The sequence below is a fragment of the Fusarium vanettenii genome (assembly GCF_000151355.1).
Source record: "Fusarium vanettenii 77-13-4 chromosome 11 genomic scaffold NECHAsca_32_chr11_3_0, whole genome shotgun sequence".
NCBI classification, from domain to species: Eukaryota; Fungi; Ascomycota; class Sordariomycetes; order Hypocreales; family Nectriaceae; genus Fusarium; species Fusarium vanettenii.
The window spans coordinates 107,512-129,102 of record NW_003315853.1 but is presented as its reverse complement, the minus strand read 5'-3'; the positions used below and the strand labels follow the sequence as shown (position 1 = coordinate 129,102).

The window sequence follows — 21,591 nt, the reverse complement described above, 5'->3', positions numbered from 1 at the left end:
GACGTCATTTAGTGCAGTACCCCGTTGCACGTCCGCTTTTGTGGATGTCCTCGTGTTTCGACCTACCCTTGACCAAAAGACCAAAACAACCCTTCAGTCAAAAAAAATTCCCACAAGACTACAAAGATTTAACAATAAAAAAACATTGGGCTCTTGGGGGGGTTAATGAAATTCGTCCGGTATCCCTGTTGTCTCTTCTTATGATAAATCCATGAAGATGATCCCCGAAACCACGTAGAAATACAACGTGCTTGGATTAGAGTACTTAGGTGAAAATGCCATTCACATTATTCGCCATTTCCCCAGCAAAGTCGTAAAAATACAAGATCAATCTCACGGGCTTGGGATTTAAAAGTTATTATTTAATCCTTTGTGGTTATTTCTATGTTCATATTTGTTTATGGTTTAGTACCCTAGGGGCATCTTAATTCCTAATCTCGAGAATCCACAAACTCAAAACTATACACATCAAGGGCACTGAGAACCATATTTCGATCACTCCCTACCTCTATGCCTGTTTCTCTGTCCCATATCCGAGAATAACCTGCTTCTCCCGCTCGTCGGAACGTGTCTGACTCGCGTCAAGGCATCTCCCTTCCATCTCCTGAGTAAACGACCGATCATTTCCTGATTCAGGACCCCTGCAGACTAGAAAAATTATTCCCGTCATTTGTATCCGCAAATTAATAAACACACGCACTGTCTTCTCGCTGGACTTTCCACCACTACACAGTGCGTCGGCGATTAACCGAGGCAATGTGGATGTTTCGAGTGGATTTGGCGGGTCTGAGACATGGTACATGATTCGACTGGAAACGAGATCGACGAGGGCCGTGACGTTTTAGCGATACGCGAAGGATGAAGGGCTAGACCTGATTCGTTGATGCGGGCTGCCGCTGAACCTCCTTCGACGCGTCAAATGTTTTTCGCGACGTCCCCCCTTTTGAGGTAACAGTTTTGATGGAAAGCTGGGGGTAGTGTCGGTTCCTGCAATGTGCTCGTGCTTGTCGAGGTGTTCTTGAACGTGCGTGGTGGGCTCAGGCATGCACAGTTCGCGCCCGTTGTAAGCACCACCCTTGCACGCAACATCTGACGTCTCAGTGATATTCAACGAGTACTACGCTAGAGAGGGGAATCTTTTATCTTATCAACAGATACACCGCTTATGCAGTATGTATAGTGGCTTTCGTGGGTACTCCTTTCGCTTATGTGCTCGGGAAAGATCTTCGGGGTCAGATCTGCCGTCCTCATCATGTGGCAGCTCTGTTTGTCCGTAAGACTGGAGGAGAGTCGCGAGTCTACAGCAGATGCTTCTTCGACAGACACACGCTACAACACGATATTCTCTGACAAGATCATACCCAGTGCCATTCTATCTGCCCAGTCATACGTTCTCCCTCGCCTGAGGCATTCACCCTGGTCCGCGCTCACTCATCCAAGCATCCCCAGCTGACAGGGAGGCCTCGCCAGCCCCCGTTAACGGACAACGGGTACCAGATACTGGAGCACCCCATCCCATCTCCCGTTCTCCATGATCCCTTCACATGGTCGACGTCCTTATATTGAAGCGCTGCCTTGCTACTGGACCGCCTGCAGAGAACATGTTACCGAACCATTCGCGCTGCGTGCCTTGTCCTTGCGGCTGTTAGCGGCGTCTTGGCGACCTTGTACTCGGTATTGCCGGGTATCGTGGCGTATCGAGTTCTGGATCAAGTGTGTAATAGCAGCCACTTTTGCTGGCATGCAAGAGAAACAGCGATATTACCTCCCAGGAGCATCACACTAGCGATGTAGTGATCGTACGTGGAGGCCGCTTATGTGTATCTTGACAAAGATTACCACTCCATCAAACAGCGCAAACAACAACTGATGGCATCGTGAACCATGGCGGCCGCTTCAAACGCTTCGATTCAAGACGTCTTGACTGATCCTCCAAGTGGACCCGCGTGGGTTCGGAAACTCGGAGTCTGCCCACATGGCACAAACCCCCCCATGTCCCAGAGCCGCGGATTCAGCTCCTTGGCACGAGCCTCCTTGAGAAGAATAAGCAAGCGTCATAGCGGACCGGCTACACGGCAGCCGCACTCTCTCTTCTTTGTCACAGGGAGCCTAATGAGTGGACTTTTGGGCCCTCCACGTTTTGTCCTGATTTTGACATCCCGAGCCCATGGGGACCCCTCTCCCCGGAAGGTGTTGATCATCTTGGAGCCCAAAGATGGGGTCATTCTCTTTTATTGCTACGCTACAACGCTCACGTAGAAGGTAGCATATGCAACATGTCCATCAAATGTAATCCTCCAATGTCACACAAACTCTTTCGCCCCACGGAGCCGCACCCGAGTTTCTTTAAACTGTTGCCTGTCGCCTTAGCGACCCTGTCACGAGCCATGCAGAGAAAAAAAAAACACGACCCCATAGAAAGACATCATCTTGAAATGCTGATTCGTGCGCGTAAAACGTGGGGACTCCATCTCCACCCGCAAACAAACCCGCACAGGAAAAAGATGGGCTTCAAACCAGGTGACGTTCATGCACTGGTAAAGAGCCTCACAGGCTCACATTTCAAGGAGCGGCCCTGTTTCCGCCCCCCTGGAAACTTGGTAAAAGAAATTTAAAGCAAGTCGTCTAGTAGAATACGGTTATCCGAGATGTGGAGATGTGTGGTTTCACCCCATCTGGAGTGATAACCTCCACATTCCAAAAGTTATATAAGTGCCCCAGACTTCGCTCCACGATTACAAGTTGGCATTCCTCTATATCCAGATATCCAACAACATTACTAGCCAAAGATGGAGCGTCTTCCCGGCTTCAATGTGGCAAACCACTTTGAGAAGCGTCAGCTTCTCATCGCCATCAACTGCATTGCAGCTCTGTCCATTTTCTTCTTTGGGTATGATCTGCCAAGCCCCTGCGGCCGCCTATGAAACTAAAAAAAAGTCTAGCTATGACCAAGGAATGATGGGTGGTGTGAACAACGCCAAGCACTACATTGACCTCATGGGCTTTGGTTATGTCGACGAAGAGACTGGAGACCCCGTCGTGACAGACAGTCTGTTGCAAGGCGGTATCGTGTCTGTTTACTATCTTGGTACTCTCTTTGGCTGCCTTCTCGGTGGTTGGGTCGGTGACAAGATTGGCAGAATCAAGACCATTGCTCTTGGTTCCGTCTGGGCCATTATCGGAGCCGCGTTGCAATGCTCTGCTCAGAATGCCAACTGGATGATCTGCTCTCGTGCCGTCAACGGTATCGGAACTGGTATCCTGAACGCCATTGTTCCTGTCTGGGCCACTGAGACCGCTGAGCACACTTCTCGTGGTCAGTTCATCGCCATCGAGTTCACCCTCAACATTTTTGGCGTCGTGGTTGCCTACTGGCTCGAGTTTGGTCTCTCCTTCATCGATGGAGGTGCCTCTCCATTCCGCTGGCGATTCCCCATCGCTTTCCAGATCATTCCTCTCCTCTTCCTCTTCGGTTTGGTCTGGTTCTTCCCCGAGTCTCCTCGATGGCTCGTCAAGGTCGGCCGCGACGATGAGGCCCAGTATATCCTTCGTCGTCTGCGTGGATCTGACGAGACTGATACCGCCCGTGCTCAAGCTGAGTACCAGGACATTAAGAACATTGTTGAGCTCGAGACCAAGGAGTCTTCTAAGAACTCTTACATCCACATGCTGTTTGGTATTGGCTCTGGAGAGCTTCACACTGGGCGTCGTGTGCAGCTTGTTATTTGGTAAGTACTGACCCGGCGTTGAATAAGAGGAAATTTAACTGATGTTTGCAGGCTTCAAATCATTCAGGAGTGGGTTGGAATCGCTGGTGTCACCGTCTACGCCCCCACAATCTTCCGAATCGCTGGCTTCAGCTCGGAAAAGTCTCAGTGGATCAGTGGTCTCAACAACATCTTCTACATGTTCGCCACCCTCATCTGCGTCTTCACTCTCGATCGCATTGGTCGCCGCTGGACTTTGTACTGGGGTGCGGTCGGCCAGGGCATTGCCATGTTCCTTGCCGCCGCCTTCTCCAAGCTTGGTCAGGATGCGTCGCGAGACGGAGATACAGCCAAGGCGAGCTCGTACGGAGCTGCTGCTGCCTCTTTCGTCTTCATCTTCACCTCCGTGTTTGGTGCTACTTGGTTGACCGTTCCCTGGTTGTATCCCGCCGAGATCTTTCCCCTTCAGGTCCGAGCCAAGGGTAACGCTTGGGGAGTCTTTGGCTGGAGTATCGGCAATGGCTGGCTCACTCTTCTGTGCCCCGTCATGTTCGATAACATTGGCGAAAACACTCTGCACATCTTTGGAGCTTGCAACTTGCTGGCCATCCCTATGGTTTGGGCCCTCTACCCCGAGAGTAACCAGCGAACTCTTGAGGAGATGGATCTTCTCTTTGCCGCCGACACACCTTGGGTTTGGGATGCTGAGAAGAAGTTTGCCGAGTTGAAAGCTGAGAAGCCAGAGCTTATTACTGCTTCTGGTAACGGCCGCGGCGTGTTGGATGTTGAGACCGCTGAGGGTAAGGTTACCTCTGGAGAAGAAGAGTAAAGCCAGTGATGTGAAGTCGCCTCGGTCGTCGATAGAAAATCTGTACAAGCGCAGCATGAATAATCTATAACCCTGCATCTAATAATATCGACTATTGTCATCGTCAACTTCTTGTGTTCGTTGTGATAATTGAAACCCAACCCTTGATGGGAACTGAGCCAGAAGATTGCTAGTACACAGGGCATTGAACCATATACCACATCTTGTCAGTTTGCAGCTTCTGAGTATTGGGCCTGGCGAGGGACAAACAGCTTCGCGAGAACTACTAAACAAGCGTAATGACCTGTTTCTCCGACTTCCATTCCGTCCCACTCGGCTCCCACCACTCAGGTGGCTTCGATCCCTCGTGTTCCAAAAAGCCAATCCTTTCATACACGTCCTCTGTTTCATCAAAACGATGCAGAACTAGTGACCTATACTCCTTTTCCAGTTTCAAGAAAAAGACCCGTAAACAACACACAGTTGTGTCTGAGCTGACAAAACCTTTGCCTTCCTCCTGCAGATCGTAGTCAGGGGAGAAGCTCGTCCTCAATCGCTGAAGAGTACTCAGCTTGGCCGGCACGAGAGCACCTTCTAATCTGAGCTTGTAGCCTGGCTCCGTGTTCAATGGCTCGTCGCACTTGCGGATGTGGAATGTGTCTTTTGTAACTCCCTTGGTCATGCCATCAAGATCCCATAAAATTCGACCGGTAACTGAAGCCCATGACCAGGTAGGGAAGAGCCATCTCTTGGCGCTCCACTGCGTCTTTCTTGGTTCTGGTTTCTTTTGTTCAGTCCTAACTGGGCCTTGAGTCGACAAACTGTCTCCCGCCTTCCATAAAAGATCTCTAGCAAGAGAGTCTTCCCATAATCCTGCTAGGTATTTGCCTTTGCGCAGTGGAAGAATGTACTGGCAAAGTCCCTCAACAGCTGCAAGTTTGTCGCTCTGATAGGTCAAAGTTGTTTGTCCGTAGACCTGGATTAGCTGATGCCACTTGCTAACGATTTTGGCTTGAAGTTCCGAATCATGCCGAGTTGGAATCTTGAGAAAGTCGGGGCAATCGTCTTCAGGTTCATCCCAATCTTCGAGCCCGGTGCATTGGCAAGTAGAGACTTGTCTACATTGCCATAGCAACTCCTGTCTGCCAAAGTATAGTGTTCGTGGTGAGATGAGACTCTCTTGAAAGACCCAGCCTCGCTTCATCAGGGGAAAGTCTGAATTGTAGTGACTGGGGACTTCTCGGGCAAAGAGGTGATAGGAATTGCCATTCGGGGTGCACCCCTTCACTTCGGCTCGTTTTGGAGTTCTGTAGAGCCCATCACGACACCCCGAACCTGAAGCAGCTGCCACAGTCAAATAAGAGTTCTCGTAAACTGAGCACATTCTTTTGGACTCCTGCATCCAATCTTTGTCGGAAAGTCTTTTGTCCTTTTCTGTGTCTTTTTCCTTGTCCGGCTGAATGATACACAGAGAATCGATCCAAAGATAGCGAATGCCCATGCTCCTCGCAAATTCGACAGCGTCCTTGAACGTTTGAGGGAGTGAAGAAATGGAGATACCAGATTTGTAATCTTCCAAGGTGTGCATGGTGAGCTTGGTGGTCATGTGCTTTGGGTCCCCCCAGCAGTGGCTCAGGGCAATATATTTGCCTTGTCCAAAGTCTTCACCCTTCTGTCCCTCGACTACCTTGACGATGCTGTTCCCGCAGTAAACATCGATAACTCTCGTCGGGAAGAAACTTGATGCAATTTTGCAATCTTCATGACTGTTCAGGCACTCCTGTACCCGCTGTTGTACCCAAGTAAGGCTCTCGTCAGATAAACTGCTTGGAACATCCTCGATTCTGGAGAATATGTCCCATGGGCAACTATCGGCTAATCTAGTTGAACTCAATGTTAAGAGACATGTAAGATTTTAACAGCAATAAGTCATACCTTGCCTGTAGATTTGTATCCCTGTAGATTTATGTCCCTTTTTCGATACGCCGAGATCAAGATAGTAAGTACCAGGCTCAGAACCATTACGAACTGCCAGGTTGAAGGTGCGTTCTGTCCCATCTTGTGTGTCGAAGAGACCCTCGATGGATTCCTTCAATACCTTGCATGAGTGGCATCCCATTGAAGCCGAGTGGACAATCTCAGAGACTAGCCCACCGTCGGGTGGTCCGTCATGGGCAGACCCGGGATTAAAATTGGCGCACACTTGGCATCCAGGCATAGTGTGTGTTCTTATCTGGTGGTCTGGCAGAGTTATACTTGGAAACGACAAAAGATAACCAGGAATCAGTGTTTCTGGAAGCAGCCTGTCATGTTGCTCACAACATGCATAATCAGGCGGTCAACACCGGCAGTTTGTCAGATACCCGTTGTTCTTGGGTAGGATCCCTTGCAACCCAACTACTTGAGGGGCCTAGAGACCGGCCCGGTTCCCTGTGCTTGGTTTCTGTTGCACTTGGAAGGTGCTTGATATGAAGTTGGGGAGACCAAGCACGCAAATAGGCGGGACCATGTGCCACTTTGAGTAGTATTTCTTGCGTCGTTAAACGAAATGTTTTATTGCCAGCTCAGTTTGCTCTTTTTGACGGAGATATAGAGATCAATTGATGAAAACGACACGTAAAGCCTTGTATCTACAACTATTTCTTTACAGGTATAAGGGCACTTAAGCACACTAGCCACAACAAGACCAACCAGATGGTCAGATGTTACGTGCCGTGCCGTATACAATAGACCACTATGCTATACGGCAAAAGTAGAAGATACCTTCTAACAGGTACCGTAGCAATTGGTCATTTTATGCTGCTCAACATGCCGCAAGTTCCTTCTCTGTCCAGTCCCAAAGCTTCTTTCCCAATTCCTTGTTCTTGGACAATGCACTACCTCGCCCAGCAACCCCAACAGGCTCATAGTACTCTCCACTCTCAACACCCTTGGCGGTTGCTGCCCACAGCTGACTCTTGGCACCCTCTTCCACTTCAACTCCTATGAGCGGAACAATGAACTTTTGGAAGCCTCGCATGAGCAGATTCCCGCCAGAGGTTTGAAGATCCGTCTTGACAGTACCGGGATGGATGGACACTGATGTCAACTCCGGATGGTGCTCGGCGTACTCCTTGGCGTATATGAGATTTGCAAGTTTACTCTGGCCGTATAGATTGTTGGGCGACTCCCCTCCTCCATTGGCTTTGAGAATGTCGAATTTTACGCCGCCCGAAACGCTAAACTTATGGGCGACAGAGCTGACCGAGACGATCCTCACCTCGGATCGAGACTCGACCCTTGTCTTGAGAAGCAAGGGAGTTAGAAGCTTGAGAAATAAGGCGTGACCAACGTGGTTGATTCCCCAGTGCGTCTCGTAGCCTTCCTTAGTTTGGCCTGGTGGGCAACCCATGACGCCAGCGTTGAGGAGGAGAATATCGAGACGTGGGACAGAGGACGTGAAAGTGCGAGCGGCGTTTTTGACGGAGTCGAAGGAGCCCAGGTCGAGTTGGAGGAACCGGACAGACACTTGAGGCGCTGTCTCTTTGAGTTCGGTGATGGCGGCGTCGGCCCTTTGGGAGTTGCGGGCAGCGAGCCAGATTTCGGCAGGGTTATGCTTTACGAGGTCCAAGGCTGATTGCTTTCCGAGACCAATGTTGCCGCCAGTGATTAGAATAACCTTGCCGTCCAAGGGTGGGATGTCCCTGGCAGGACTGTAGTCGTTGGGGGCCATTGTGCTGTAGAAAGTAGGTAAAGGGAGGATTTAAAAACTGAATGGTTTATAGAACCAGGGTTTACCAGGACGACTCTTATGAGTGTATGAGGTGTTGATATCTTAAGTCGATACATGATGAACATTAGAGTGTTTTATATCCTTCACCACGCCAGGCACCGGTATGCGAACTCTATGTCCGGCCCATGGTGCCGGATTTAACCAAAAGCGTCTTCCGTCAAGGACCAGAAACAGGGAGACATTTCTGGCGGAATTGCGGAGTTTGAGAGACAGCATGCTATTGAGAGGTTCTATCGGAGATAGGGGAAACATTTTTCGGATTGCGTACTCGGAAGCTCACCTTGCAGCTTGACGCTATTTCCAAACTCTATCGGAGAGTGGTTCAAACCAAGGGAGAATTAGGCCAATCGCATTGTGCAAATCGCGACAAGGCCAATCATACCCCTGGGTTCAGTTCCACTCTGATCGTCACGAGCGAACGACGTGAACCTGTTTCCTGTGCAACGTCAAGTGGGACTTGAATCAAATGTTGACGAATAGGCTCAAGACAACCGCGATCGAGCTAATCAGGTGCTTCCCGTGATTGTATACTACTTGTCCCTACTCCGGCGTGTCCAGTTCTTGGACATCTCCGCTGCACACGAACCCGAAAGGACAGATTCGCCCTGCTCGCATGATGGACAAACTACCGCCGGGTCCTCCGAAGACGAGATGTAGCTCCAACACGCGAGTCTACTCCAAATCCGGCTGCCGTACTTGCAAGTAAGAGTCTCCCACTGCAAGCAACAGCTATGTAACTTTGACATCTGACCCTCCCTTCCATAGGATCCGACGGCTTAAATGCGACAAGGGCCGGCCAGGTTGCCGGCGATGCCTCTCCACCGGCCGTGTGTGCGACGGCTACGGCGTCTGGGGAGAGGGACTTGTTGTTACGCCCGGCAATCTCCAGAAGCAGACCCTGCATGATCTGTCGGCGCGGTCTCGAGTCGGTCCGAGGAATGGTCTGGAGCGAGAGAGCTTTGACTGGTTTCGACATCGAGCGAGCGTCAAGCTGTGCGGTGTTTTTAGTTCAAGATTCTGGGACACCTTGGTCCTTCAGGCTAGTATGACAGCTCCCGCAGTCCTTCATGCATTGCTGGCCTTGGGTTCTGCTCACAGGTTGGAGGTCATGAGATCATGTCCACAAAAAGAGACGAGCAGCGAATCTTGTGAACAGCAGGAACGGTTCACTTTGGAGCAGTACAACAAGGCCATTGCCTCTCTTCGACCCCATTTCGAAAAGCCAGGGCGCAACCCCTCGTCGACTCGAATGGTTCTCATAACTTGTGCTATTTTTGTCTGCTTGGAGTTGCTTCGAGAGAGATACATGGAGGGCCAGACCCATCTCGAGAACGGACTGAATCTCCTCAGCCAGCTCCAGGCCGACCTCCAACCTGCGGGGACACAAGGCCTTATCATGCTAGGCCACCCTCAAGAATCCGTCAACGATAGCTACCTGGCCGAGGCCTTCTCCCGCCTCTATGCCCAATCATCACTCTTTGGACGTGTCCCAGGTGGATGTTGCAGGTCAAAGTCATACGCTATCGCTACTGTCCTCGCGGACTCTACCATCCAGGCCCCGCCTCCCCTGTTTAGCTCCATGAGCCAAGCAAGGCAGCATCTCGATGGGCTCTTCAATGCTATCCACTGTCTCACGGTACAGTGTCCACGCGACCGCACAGCCCGAGAGGCCTCGAGCGAGCTACTTGATACACAAAGTCGCATCCTAACTGGTCTTCGACTCTGGCAACGTGCTTACAAAGTCTCCCGGCTCAACCTGACGTCGCAGCTCAATGTCCGAGATGCGCTATCCTACCCACTCTTGAGCGTCTATCACACCATGGCCGTCATCATGGTGACGACTTGCCTCGCTCCGCCAGACGAGTCAATATTCGACTCTTTCGAAGAGTCTTTTATCTCTGTGGTATCCGCCAGCGAAGTCCTCTTGGAGGAGGCGATCGCGACCATTGCGGCAGACAAGGCGGAAGGATACTGCTCAGGAGGATTCAGCTTCACAGCTGACATCGGACTGATACCGCCACTGTACTATACCGCTCTCAAGTGTCGTGTTCCCGCTTTAAGGCGTCGGGCCATCAAAATGCTCGAGACTGCTACGCACAAGGAAAGCATATGGAACGGGGCTGTCGCGGCGCGGATTGCGCGTGAAGTGGTTACGATAGAGGAAGAGGGAGACAGCGTCAATGTTGGTCGTGACCATCTTCCCAGCGACACTCAGATGGCAAAGCTCGGCCCGTATCGAGTTCGCCAAGTATCAATGCATCTCTCTGATCCTCTTGCTGAGAAGGCTATTTTGACATGTGAACGGAGACGAAGCGATGGGGAGTGGGAGTTGATGCACAAGATGATGCACTTAAGCTAACAGGGTAGGCTCTATAAGCTAGAAATAACCCAGATAAGAAAGCAGTGAGCGTCCGTTCATCTTGCTTCTATTCCTTGCCCTCCCAGGCCTCGGTCAACAGCTCCTTCATCGTCCTCAACTTGATGTCTGGGAAATCCTGCGCAATAGAGGGACCCTCCAAGTTGAACAGGCCAGTCTCAAACATCAGTCCAAATATCGCCAGGATGCCCTGCAGCTGCTCCTTAGGAAGGAAGCCATACATAGCTGCATGGCTGGGCAGCTCCGAGACCTTGCCCTCCTTCAACGAATCTACCGAATCATATGTCACGCTGAACTTGGTACCCTTGACAGCCTCAGCGAGTGCAAGAAGCTGATTCCATGTCAATTTGTCGCCGGCGAGGTATGTCTCGGGCTGCCACTTGGGCAGGGACAGCGAGGCGGAAACAAACTTGGCGAGATCCACGGTGTAGGTGAATGCCACGGGGACGTCGCCGGATCCGGGGATAGACGCCGCGTTGTTAGCCATGTCAATGACGACTCTCAAGATGGTCATGTGGCTGGGGAGATGGGGTGCGATATAATAGTCGGCGAAGTACCCAATGAGCCATGAGGTGTATTTAAGGCTCGTCTTCTCGAGCGCGGCAGTGACAGCCAGCTTAGCCTTTGCAATGGGAAAGCTGTCGGAGATCCTACTCCAAATGGCAGACATGGATTAGCACCAAGTTCAATCACCTGCAGGACTAGATGACCCTCACTCTTGAGTGTACTTGGCGCCCCAAATGCTTGGAACGAAGCGCTTCGTGGTCTTGGCCCGATCAGCAGCCACAATGAGGTTCAACTCCGGGTCCGCAACACCCATGGTGTTAAGAGTAGAGATGATAGTCTCGATATTATTATCCTCAAGGACCTTGGTCAAGCCGTCGACATCGGCATAGTTGACGGGGAGGATCTTTGCCCCAATCTGCTTCTCCTTTTCGGCATTGGCCTGCAAGATTGTCAGCCAATTGCCTACTGGGACGGCACCAAGATCTACCTCTCTGGCCAAGATAACGACTTGGAATTTCCCGTCGGCGATTATGGCCTCGACGATGGTGCGGCCCAGGTTTCCGGTTCCTCCGGCGACTGCGACGAGCGACGACATAGTGTAGGCGATGGTTAGGACTTTACAAAGGCGTTAGTGCAGTTTTAGGTAAAATGATGAGGTGCGGATGGAATAAGAGATTGCTAGAAAACTGCCATTGTTTATATATGCGAGTTTCCTCGCAGAATTCCGTGTCAAGGCCCAGTCTTCCATGCCCTTGTCACGGTAGAGCGCACAAGTCCGCAATCCCGCAAGAGCTGCAGAAGACAGCTACCAACTGACGGCATCGGAGAGGCGGTCTCTCAAAGCGCCGAAGAGAGCTCCGGGCCGCGCGGGTATTGAGTTGGCATCATGTCCAAGGCCGCGTTGAGTGAACTCAATTCAGGGGTTTGGGTTCCGTGAGTGTCGGCGCCGACTGGCGGCTTCGCGATTGCAGCCATGTAATTGGACGGTAATGAAATCCACGTCGAGCCCCTGGGCATTTCACAGGCACGGTGGATACGGTCGCCGAGATGCCCACCACCCGCGCGGGACCTTGTCCGCGCGGGCTCTGTCCTCTGCGGAGAGGGACGCTGTTTAACAGCCAGTCCATCATAGCGCCACGAATGCAGTTCTTTGGTAAGAGAGAGTGCCCGCCTTAGTTCACTAAAGGCCCATCATTGCCAATAATTACAATTGTCGCACTTGTTTGCCTGCCTGTTGGGCGCGTGAACGTACGGTGCGTCTTGACTCTGGCTAGCAATGATCAACATTAACTCATGACTCTTTTTCTCTTCTTTATTTATTTATCTTTTCCCCCACTTTCCTCCAACCGTCATCTTCTCTTTTGAGTCTACTTTACCCTGTACTAGAGGACTAAACTTCAACAAAGACCACGCCGTACGCACTGGTCATCCACAGCGTCGGCTTTGCCTCTCTAATGTGCCTAACCGAGTTCTACTGCTGGCAGCAGAATGATAAAAAAATTCCGCTGTGTTGGCATTGAGTCATAATGCTAGGATGTGTTGACAATGCGTTCTTTGTTATGGTTGAAGCCCGGCCCTCGACGGGTTAACCGAGTCAGAAGATCGCGCCCAACCGAGTTGTCCAGCCGTTAACTCATTTTTATCCGCCTTTCCTATCCCAAGTTACCAAATATTACCGTCTTCGACACCTGTGCGATATCTTGAGTCTCTTCTCACCGTGCTGGTAGACGAGCACCCCCAGCGGACTCCAACGCGGGCCTCGATCTCTCCAGGCCCCCTCCCTGGCAAGGCCCACAACCCCATAGTACCGCTGACCCTTCGAACGGGCAGGCAGGCAGCGTAAAGAGTACGTAGTAAATCCGAGAGCTGGCGTGCCGGGTGACCTGCGTGAGGAGAAAGCGGGGGAGAGAAGGGGAGCAACGAAAAAGGAAAAGAATCCCCGGTGGGGGAGCGAGATTAGATTCGGAAAATTGGAGCCTCAAGATCCAAGATCTGTCTTTGAAGCATGATTGGGGGCCATGGTGGTGAAGGATAAGCATCAGGGGCTACAAGTCCAGGGTGCATAAAGCTGATAGCACTAATTAAGTTGGGGACATGCTGGAAGCTATCTAGACGAGAGCAATGATAAGCGAGATGGAGGGGAGGCTAACGATGGTGCCGGGCTCGAAGAAGCGGTGGGGGGTGAATCTTCTAAGCAACCCAACGGAAATAACACAGCCGTAACAATAGAGCCGAGCCCGACCATGCGAATTACCCAATGCGGTGATATCTCCAGTCCGGGGAAGGCTAGCTGCTTGTGGGCAATAGATAAACTTGTGCGGGGGTGGAGATGGATGGTGCATCGAGGCTCGAGTATATAATAGATCTTGACTTGTTGATACGAAACATTTCTCCACGCGACAAGAGATACCAATTGCAGTAACGAATCTTCTTGTATCGCCATCATGTCTCTTGTGTCTGTGTTGTCCAGGTTTCCTTCGTGGGTGCCGCAAAAGTCATGGCAGGTCAACATCCTGCTCATCTGCACCGCCATCAACACTGGCTCGGTACGTACACCTCGAACATTACAGCTACTCTTTACTGACTAAACATCTCTTCCAGGTCCTGGGTTATGATGCCTCTATGATGAACGCCTTGAATATCCTGCCCGCGTACACGGATTACTTCAATCTCACACCTACTACGACGGCTCTCAACTCGGGCATCATCTGGGTCGGCGCGGCGATCGGCAGTGCCAGCTTCGCCAGGGTCCCCGACTACATTGGAAGGAAGCCTTCGCTTTTCTACTCGGCAATTGTAGCCATCATCGGAGGGTAAGTTGAGCCATCCACATGCTTCGCTGAAGAGTAGTTGACCATCAATCAGTGCCCTTACAGCAGCTTCTCGGAACATTGCCATGTTCCTTGTTGCTAGATTCATCCTCGGCGCTGGCATCGGTGGCACTTACATGGCAGTTCCTGTCTACATCTCCGAAGCCCTGCCTCTCAAGTACCGTACCTTGGGTCTCGGTCTCATCAACGACGTCTACTATGTCGGCGGCCTGCTCTCAGCTGGAATCACATATGGCACCTCCTTCTTGCAGTCCACATGGGCGTGGAGACTCCCAGCGCTGTGTCAGATTGTCTTTACAGTCATCTCCATCATTTCGCTTCCATTCGCCCCTGAATCTCCCCGTTGGCTGGCGTACCAGGGCCGCAAGGATGAGGCCCTCGCCGCTATTGCGCAGGTCACCTCTGATGGTGACATCTCGGACCCGGCGGTTCAGCTTCAGTTTGTTCAGATTTGCGAGTCTCTCGATTACGAAAAGGAGATGGAGACACCTTCAATCAAGGAGCTTTACGTCAACAAGGGTTACCGCAAGCGAATGCTGCTGGTCCTTTCCGTCGCCATCTTCAGCATGATGACAGGCAGCAACATTTTCTCGTACTACCTTGGCACTGCACTTACAAACGCCGGAATCACCGACTCTACGGTCCAGCTCCAAGTCAACGTTGTGCTCAACGCCTTCTGCCTCATCATCTGTCTATTCGGCACCTATATGGCCGACCGGATTGGAAGAAAGATGTTGGCCATCATCTCAACGGCTCTGTGCACCATCACTCTCTTCATAATCGGAGCTCTGACCAAGGAATTCGGTAACTCGACCAACAAGAGCGCCATCTACGCCAACGTCGCCATGATGTTCCTGGCCCAGGGATTCTACAGCTTTGGATGGACTCCTATCCTGCAGATGTACCCTCCCGAGCTGCTGAGCTACCAGATTCGAAGTATCGGCATGTCATGGTGCATTACGTGGCAGAACATGACTATCTTGATCCCAATTTTTGCTTTCCCCATTGCAATGAACAACGTGCGTCCACCAATACATATTGAGGAATGAGCTAACATAATTCTAGATTGGTTGGATCACCTACATGATGAACGGCGGCTGGAACCTATTTCAACTGGTTATTATGGTAAGTATCTTGTACAACATCACTGGGTGTAGATGACTAACTAGAACAAAGGCCAAATACTGGGTTGAGACTCGAAACCTGTCCCTCGAAGAGGTCTCTCTTCTCTTCGATGGAGAGGTCCACTCCCAGGTCACCGGTGTCAAGAAAATCATCGAGGGAGTGCCGTCCAAGTTGGACGTTGAGGCGGTTCTGGTCCAGGTCAAGCCCGATATCAAGCAAAGTGCTGAGCCGCTGGATGAATAGATGGTGCCTGCGTGTGGACACCGGAAATTCAGTTCCATGATAGCCTCTTGCTTGGTCAAGTAATGTACGGGCAACTCGATGCTCCGATAAGTTTTAGTGGGTAGTGCTAGGCTAGCAAGGATTCAAGATCGGTAGTTGAAAAGAAGAAAGCAGGCCCTAACTGGTTAACTTGTTCTGTTGTAAATGCCCATGCGTTGATCCTAGAGATAAGTGAATGAGATATTGATACGCCAGGTGGACGTCTTCATAATGCGTGGGGAGAAATCCCCTCACCTCTCGATATCAAGTCAGATAGTGATTAGTAGACCATAATGTTGGCCTATTTTAGTGTAGTGCTTTCGTACTCGCAGGGGAAGAATCGGGGAAATATGATAAGAGTCATGTCAGTTCCAGGATGGAGAGTCACTCCTCTCACTCCAACCTCTAATCTCCCTCGTTTCCAGTCCCAATCTAGTAAAAGCCTAGTATCTCCAGATTGCAGCCCTTGTAGTGCCGAACAAAAGCATCTCTCCCGTACCCCGCATCTCTCGGTGATAAGCGGCGAAGATGACAATCTAGGGTCCAGCTAGTGTGCCATTATCTCCAATACTTGACGCCTTAAGCAGGGGTAACCAGTAACTGAGTCGTGCTTCTCCACCGCAACAAACCAGACCAGTCCGACTCAGACAAGCGTCCCGAGGAAATCACGAAGAGGGCCCGAAGGCCCGTCTTTCCGACACTAGACACCAATCGAAACCTTGACATCGCGACCCATGATAGCAACAACAGCTTAGAGGATCTGGGATAATAGCCTCATCTGGACAAGCAGTTTATCTCCAAAATAGGGAATAAAACGAACGCTGCCGCTGAATAATCCCGTGTGAGGGGTCACCCTTTGTACCATGACTGATAAATATGAGCAGGCAAACCACGGGATGGATAGTGTTGATTGAGCACAAGGCGCCACTCGGAAACACGGCACCATAACGCTTTGACGAGACGAAACCTCAAGTGACGTCACATCGACCAGTCATGGCCTCCCTCCATACCGACGATGTTGAACAGCTCCTCCAGCTGCTTACCCTGGAGGAGAAGGTCTCCTTGCTGGCCGGAGCCGATACGTGGCATACCAACGAGATAAGCCGGCTCGGCATCGGTTCCCTCAAGGTAGCCACCCCTGTCTAGATGTGCCTAGTGCATAAAATGACTATGTCTAGACAACCGATGGACCCTCCGGTGCCAGAGGTCAGCTGGCAGTAGACGGACCAACGGCCGCGTTCCTCCCCGGGCCAATCTGCCAAGCAGCGACATGGTCCAAGCAACAACTTCGATCTGTCGGTCAACTGCTCTGCGAGGAGACCAGGACAAAGGCGGCACAGATCCTGCTTGCACCCACTATCTGTCTCTCGAGAAACCCCCTTGGCGGCCGCAATTTTGAGAGCTTCGGCGAGGACCCGTTCTTGACAGGGTCCCTGGCCACTGAATATGTTGCTGGTGTTCAGGAAACGGGCCAAGTGATGGCCACTGTAAAGCATTTGTAAGAAGTTCCAGCTTGGCTTTTCGAACTTTGCTGATCCATCCTCTCACGCAGCGTGGCCAATGAGCAAGAATGGCAGCGTTTCACCATCGATGCCAAGGTCAGCGAGAAGGCCCTGAGAGAGATGTACCTTAAGCCTTTTGAGATGGTGGTCCGATCAAACACCACGCCGGGATGTCTCATGACATCTTACAATGTGGTTAATGGCGCCCACGCCGACATGAACCAACATCTACTCCAGGATGTCTTGCGCGGGGACTGGGGCTTCAAGGGCCTCGTCATGAGCGACTGGGGCGGCACCAACTCGACTGCCGAGAGTGTAATTGCTGGCCTCGATCTTGAAATGCCTGGACCGCCGAGCAAGAGAGGGGAGCTGCTACTCGAGGCTGTCAATAAGGCGGAGAACCCCGATGAGCTACTCAAGGCCATTGACGCCTCTGCCGGTCAAATTCTGTCCATGTGCAAACGGATGAGCCTCTTGGGTCTGTCTGAGGAAGAGGCTTTGCAGACTCGCAAACATCTGGAGCAGTCATCAACCACCCAGGAAGGCATTAAGTTGATGCGAACTGTTGCTGCCCAGGGAGCTGTCTTGCTGAAGAACGACAAGTCCACACTTCCTCTGAAGCCTTCTGGTCTCTCCGGCAAGCAAGTCGCCTTCATCGGTCCCAATGCCTTGGTTGGGACCCCAGGTGGCGGCGGCTCGGCCACCATGAACCCGCAATACCTCAGCCAGCCCATGAGTTCTTTCAAGGCTGCAGTCGAGGCTCAGGGGCTGAACACTCGTGTCGTGTACAGCCAAGGAGCATACTCTAAGAAATGGCTCCCCCATTTCAAGAAGGAGCAGTGGAAGTCTCGGACATCAGGAGAAGACGGCAAGAATCTGGTCCGCGTCGACTTTTACACTACTCGCGACCTCTCGGGCCCTATCCTCGAAACTCAGCATCGCAATAGCTCCTGGGTCGACTTTGTCGACTCTGCACCGCTGCCTCTCCAAAAGGCCCACGTCCCCCCGTATTCTTTCCGTGTCACATCTACTGTGCGTCCTGAAACCACAGGAAACCACCGTTTCGGTGTTGCAAGCGTGGGTGAAGCTCGCCTGTTTATCGACGGTGGGCTGGTCCTAGAGAACTGCAACTGGACTGAAACGTCTGAAGCCTTCTTTTCATTTGGAAGCCGCGAGAAGATTAGCTCCAAGCACATGAATGCTGGACAAACCTACGATCTTGTACTCGAGGGCTGGACCAAGCCTGGCCTCTCAGAAGAAGAGTCGCTGCATTTCTTTGCAGGACATCCTTCAGTCCGCATTGGATTCGAAGAGGAGCTCCCAAAGAATATGATTGATACTGCTGTCAAGACTGCCGATGAGAGCGACTACTCGGTTGTCATCCTTGGCATTGATGACGAATGGGAGAGCGAGGGCTACGATCGACAGTTCATGGAGCTCCCGGGCACCCAGAATGAGCTGGCAGAAGCATTGTTGACCAGATGCAAACATCCTGAACGTCTGATCTTTATCAACCAGTCTGGATCCCCTGTTGAGCTTCCATGGGAAGAAAAGTGCAGCACCTTGGTGCAGGCTTGGTACGGTGGCCAGGAAGCAGGTAATGGGCTGGCAGATCTGCTCCTAGGAGCCATCAACCCATCTGGCCGGATGCCCATCTCGTGGCCACGCAAGTACACCGATCTCCCGTATGCTGCAGACAAGGAGATGTGGCCGGGAGTGGACGGCACAGTCATCTACAAGGAGGAGTGCCATCTTGGATACCGGTACTACCTACACAACAACGTGCGCCCTCACTTCTGGTTTGGTTACGGACTGAGCTACACGCAGTTTGAGTCCTCCGTCCAACTTGAAGGGAAGAACCCAGATTCGTGGACCTTCAGCACTACTGTCAAGAACGTTGGCAGTGCCGATGGCGAAGAAACAGTTCAGCTCTACGCCTGGCCATCCGGAAAAGAGGCCAAGAGGCGATTGGTTGCTTTTGACAAGACACCTTTGCTAAAGCCAGGCGAGAAGGCTTCGTCGAGGCTAAACGTTAGAAAGCGAGATCTGGCTTCCTGGGAGGGTGGTATTGACGGCCAATGGGTGTTGCCCGAGGGGTCTTGGCAGTTTGCTGTTGCCAAGCATGCTGGTGATGCCGATGTGAAGGCAATTGAAGTGCCGGTGCAGTCAGCGAGGACTTGGAAGGCCTCTGAGTGGTAGGATAAAGTGTAAACACCAGAGACCGCATGAAAAGACAAGAGCAGTACCAACAAACGATAAGAACACTGCACTACACACATGTGCTACCTACAAGGCACAAAAGGTGAAGTAGGGATTGGCTGAACCAATAAGTGCCCGCAAAGGTGTCGTATATCGCCGATTGCGTCGTCGTGAGGTGTACCTTGTTCTGCACAGTGAAGGATCAGCAGTATGGGTACTCAGATCTCGTCCCTCCATCAAAGGGATTATTATGCAACTGCCAGCGTTGAAAGATTGATGCAACGGAACTTATATTCGGATTCTCTATGGCCCTGTTTTGAATGGGCATACGGCAAAACAGTCTGAAAGAGTAATGTAATGAAAGAGTCGTGTTATAAAGGCTGATTGTTTCGGGGGCACTAAGTATAGTCTCGCTCTCTTGACTGCAGCACTCCATTGAAAAGGGCTTGGGAACATTATGCGCTCGCCGAATCCATCATTTCAAGTAATGGATTGAGGATCAGGCATCCGTACAGGTTTGCTTGATTAAATTACTACGATAATATTATCTTAAGGGGGTTCAACGGTAAGTCAATTAGTTAGCTAGCTTTATTGTACATATCAGATGACAACACAGCGTATTATTTAAAGCCTAATCTTGCAAACCTCCCTAAATAGACTTATTCCCCTTTTGTCAAAGTAGTAGGCTTAATAGTATTAATCTGATGGCTCTAGGATGCTACTCGACTCCAGCTCCTGCGGCGCGGGACGGATCGGCCAACGATCTCCTAGCGACGGCTGCTCCAGCTTACAGCTTGTCAGCGCGTTCAAGGCCGCCTGACTGCCCCTCTCGGCGGCAAAGTGAAAGATGTCGTTGGGCGCCGCTCGGCGGAAGTGGATGGGCTCCGGGTATGGCCAGGCGTCAGTACCGTTCAAAGCTGGAGGGATCAAGAACTCGATGCCCTTCTGGACGCTCTGGCCTTCGGGTCCGACGTATTTCCAGAGGTCGACGCCGACCTTCTCACCCATGAGGATGATGCGCGAGAAGCCGACGAGAGTGAACATCGAGTAATGGAAGGGCTGCGTACGGATGAGCTCATTGGGCTGCGACCCGTTGGCCGCGATGCCATCGTCGATGCGGTGTGTCACATTATGCAGAAGCTCGCGGGCAAAAGACTTGTCGCCGACGTATAGTCCCATGTTGATGCCCGCCAGATGTGCGTATACGCCGTGATTATTGAAGCCGAGGAGCGTCCCGCGGCCGACGTGGGACGTGGTCAACCATTTGATCATCTTTTTACACCAGGACGTCATGCGGGCAGTATCCGCAACTGTCCAACCCGGTGCGTTGGTCGATTCAAGGATGCGGATGGCGTCAATGGCAAAGCTGATGCGAGCTGACAAGCTGATGAGCGCGGAGAAGGAGTAAGGATTGTCCTCGGGCTCCATGCAGGGGAGCCAGGAGCCGTAGTCCATGTTTGGATTCATCTTGGTCTTCTCGTCGAGAAACCATGTCTTGAGAATCAGGCTGGCGTGCTTGGCATAGGCCTTGTTACCAGTGTACCACCAGGCCAAGGTGAGTGCCCAGCTCGCCTCAAGCGTCCTTCTCAAACCCAGGTCGTCAGCCACGGAGGCTTCGGGATTTGCAACACCATCCCGGGGTTGATAAGGGCACCCGTCTGTCGAGTTTTCCGAAGGCCAAAAATATGGGTTCTGCACGAAGAAGTCGTGCTTGTTTCCCGTGGGGGCGGTTGCGTTCTTGGACATGACTGTCCAAGGCCCGTAGTGCAGCCAGCCGTCCGCGTCCTTGAGGAGGGACACGAGGGCCTTGGTCGTCGAAGGCTCTCCAACTGCCAGGGCAGCCTTGGCTGCTAGCAAGCGCTTCCCATCAACGGTGATGGTACGAGGCGCAGCCCAGATTTTACCATCCCCACTGACGAGAGAGTCGAGTTCAGGTGCTGGGGGCGTCAAACCCCGGGCAGCCACCGTTAAGGCGCAAATGAGGAAAGCCGTGAGTCTATAGACGGTCAGGGAAGAGGATCAGAGGGCGAAGAGACGTTTAGGGTCACACTTACGAGCCCATTGTGTAGACTATTTAATGAGACTAATAAGATATTGCGATACGGGATCAGACGAGAGATGAGTGCTCAGAGTTTGAGACTCCCAAGGCAGGCTGATTCCAGGCTTATTATAGACGAGCATTGCTCTGCTGTTTATTAGATCGAGATACATAACCGCAACTAACTAAATATCTATACGCGGAACACTGTTTGCCAAGACTCTTATTTGAACTCACATGACAGAACACTCGGTCCGAATGCTACGTTTCCCATGGGGAATACAAGGGGGCATGCGGAGGCGAGAGACTAACGTCGTCTGACCCCGGAAGTCCATGCACCCCATAAGTCCGTGATTGGTACGGATACAACTAGAGCTCTATAGAATAGCGAGTTAATGGTACCAAATCAGGTGGATGAGATTCTGGCACCAGTCGCAGCTTAGGCTTAATGTCATGCCAATAGA

At 51.7% G+C, this 21,591-nt stretch overlaps 8 protein-coding genes across 8 annotated transcripts; 4 read left to right on the top strand and 4 right to left on the bottom strand.

Moving 5' to 3' along the window:
- Positions 1 to 2,789: 2,789 nt before the first annotated feature.
- Positions 2,790 to 4,536, top strand: NECHADRAFT_86652 (uncharacterized protein; the record flags this gene model as incomplete). The annotated part of the gene is made up of 3 exons (XM_003042752.1): positions 2,790 to 2,890; positions 2,943 to 3,728; positions 3,780 to 4,536. 3 exons carry the CDS (start codon positions 2,790 to 2,792, stop codon positions 4,534 to 4,536), a joined length of 1,644 nt encoding a protein of 547 aa, XP_003042798.1.
- A 265-nt stretch (positions 4,537 to 4,801) lies between these two features.
- NECHADRAFT_52222 (uncharacterized protein) lies at positions 4,802 to 6,016 on the bottom strand (the record flags this gene model as incomplete). The annotated part of the gene is made up of 1 exon (XM_003042659.1): positions 4,802 to 6,016. The coding sequence occupies one exon, from the start codon at positions 6,014 to 6,016 to the stop codon at positions 4,802 to 4,804; it is 1,215 nt and encodes a 404-aa protein (XP_003042705.1).
- Positions 6,017 to 7,318: 1,302 nt separating this feature from the next.
- NECHADRAFT_52198 (uncharacterized protein) lies at positions 7,319 to 8,227 on the bottom strand (the record flags this gene model as incomplete). The annotated part of the gene is made up of 1 exon (XM_003042658.1): positions 7,319 to 8,227. One exon carries the CDS (start codon positions 8,225 to 8,227, stop codon positions 7,319 to 7,321), a length of 909 nt encoding a protein of 302 aa, XP_003042704.1.
- Positions 8,228 to 8,966: 739 nt separating this feature from the next.
- On the top strand, positions 8,967 to 10,451 carry NECHADRAFT_3658 (uncharacterized protein; the record flags this gene model as incomplete). Its single annotated transcript, XM_003042751.1, has 2 exons — positions 8,967 to 8,989; positions 9,053 to 10,451. Coding segments are annotated over 2 exons (1,422 nt in total), but the record flags the coding sequence as incomplete, so codon positions are not given.
- Positions 10,452 to 10,713: 262 nt separating this feature from the next.
- On the bottom strand, positions 10,714 to 11,766 carry NECHADRAFT_52062 (uncharacterized protein; the record flags this gene model as incomplete). The annotated part of the gene is made up of 3 exons (XM_003042657.1): positions 10,714 to 11,317; positions 11,381 to 11,610; positions 11,659 to 11,766. The coding sequence occupies 3 exons, from the start codon at positions 11,764 to 11,766 to the stop codon at positions 10,714 to 10,716; spliced, it is 942 nt and encodes a 313-aa protein (XP_003042703.1).
- Positions 11,767 to 13,615: 1,849 nt separating this feature from the next.
- NECHADRAFT_86647 (uncharacterized protein) lies at positions 13,616 to 15,370 on the top strand (the record flags this gene model as incomplete). The annotated part of the gene is made up of 5 exons (XM_003042750.1): positions 13,616 to 13,717; positions 13,773 to 13,984; positions 14,037 to 15,021; positions 15,068 to 15,127; positions 15,179 to 15,370. The coding sequence occupies 5 exons, from the start codon at positions 13,616 to 13,618 to the stop codon at positions 15,368 to 15,370; spliced, it is 1,551 nt and encodes a 516-aa protein (XP_003042796.1).
- A 1,047-nt stretch (positions 15,371 to 16,417) lies between these two features.
- Positions 16,418 to 18,885, top strand: NECHADRAFT_21273 (uncharacterized protein; the record flags this gene model as incomplete). Its single annotated transcript, XM_003042749.1, has 3 exons — positions 16,418 to 16,516; positions 16,567 to 16,886; positions 16,941 to 18,885. Coding segments are annotated over 3 exons (2,364 nt in total), but the record flags the coding sequence as incomplete, so codon positions are not given.
- Positions 18,886 to 19,785: 900 nt separating this feature from the next.
- Positions 19,786 to 21,151, bottom strand: NECHADRAFT_86645 (uncharacterized protein; the record flags this gene model as incomplete). Its single annotated transcript, XM_003042656.1, has 2 exons — positions 19,786 to 21,085; positions 21,144 to 21,151. 2 exons carry the CDS (start codon positions 21,149 to 21,151, stop codon positions 19,786 to 19,788), a joined length of 1,308 nt encoding a protein of 435 aa, XP_003042702.1.
- Positions 21,152 to 21,591: the final 440 nt, after the last annotated feature.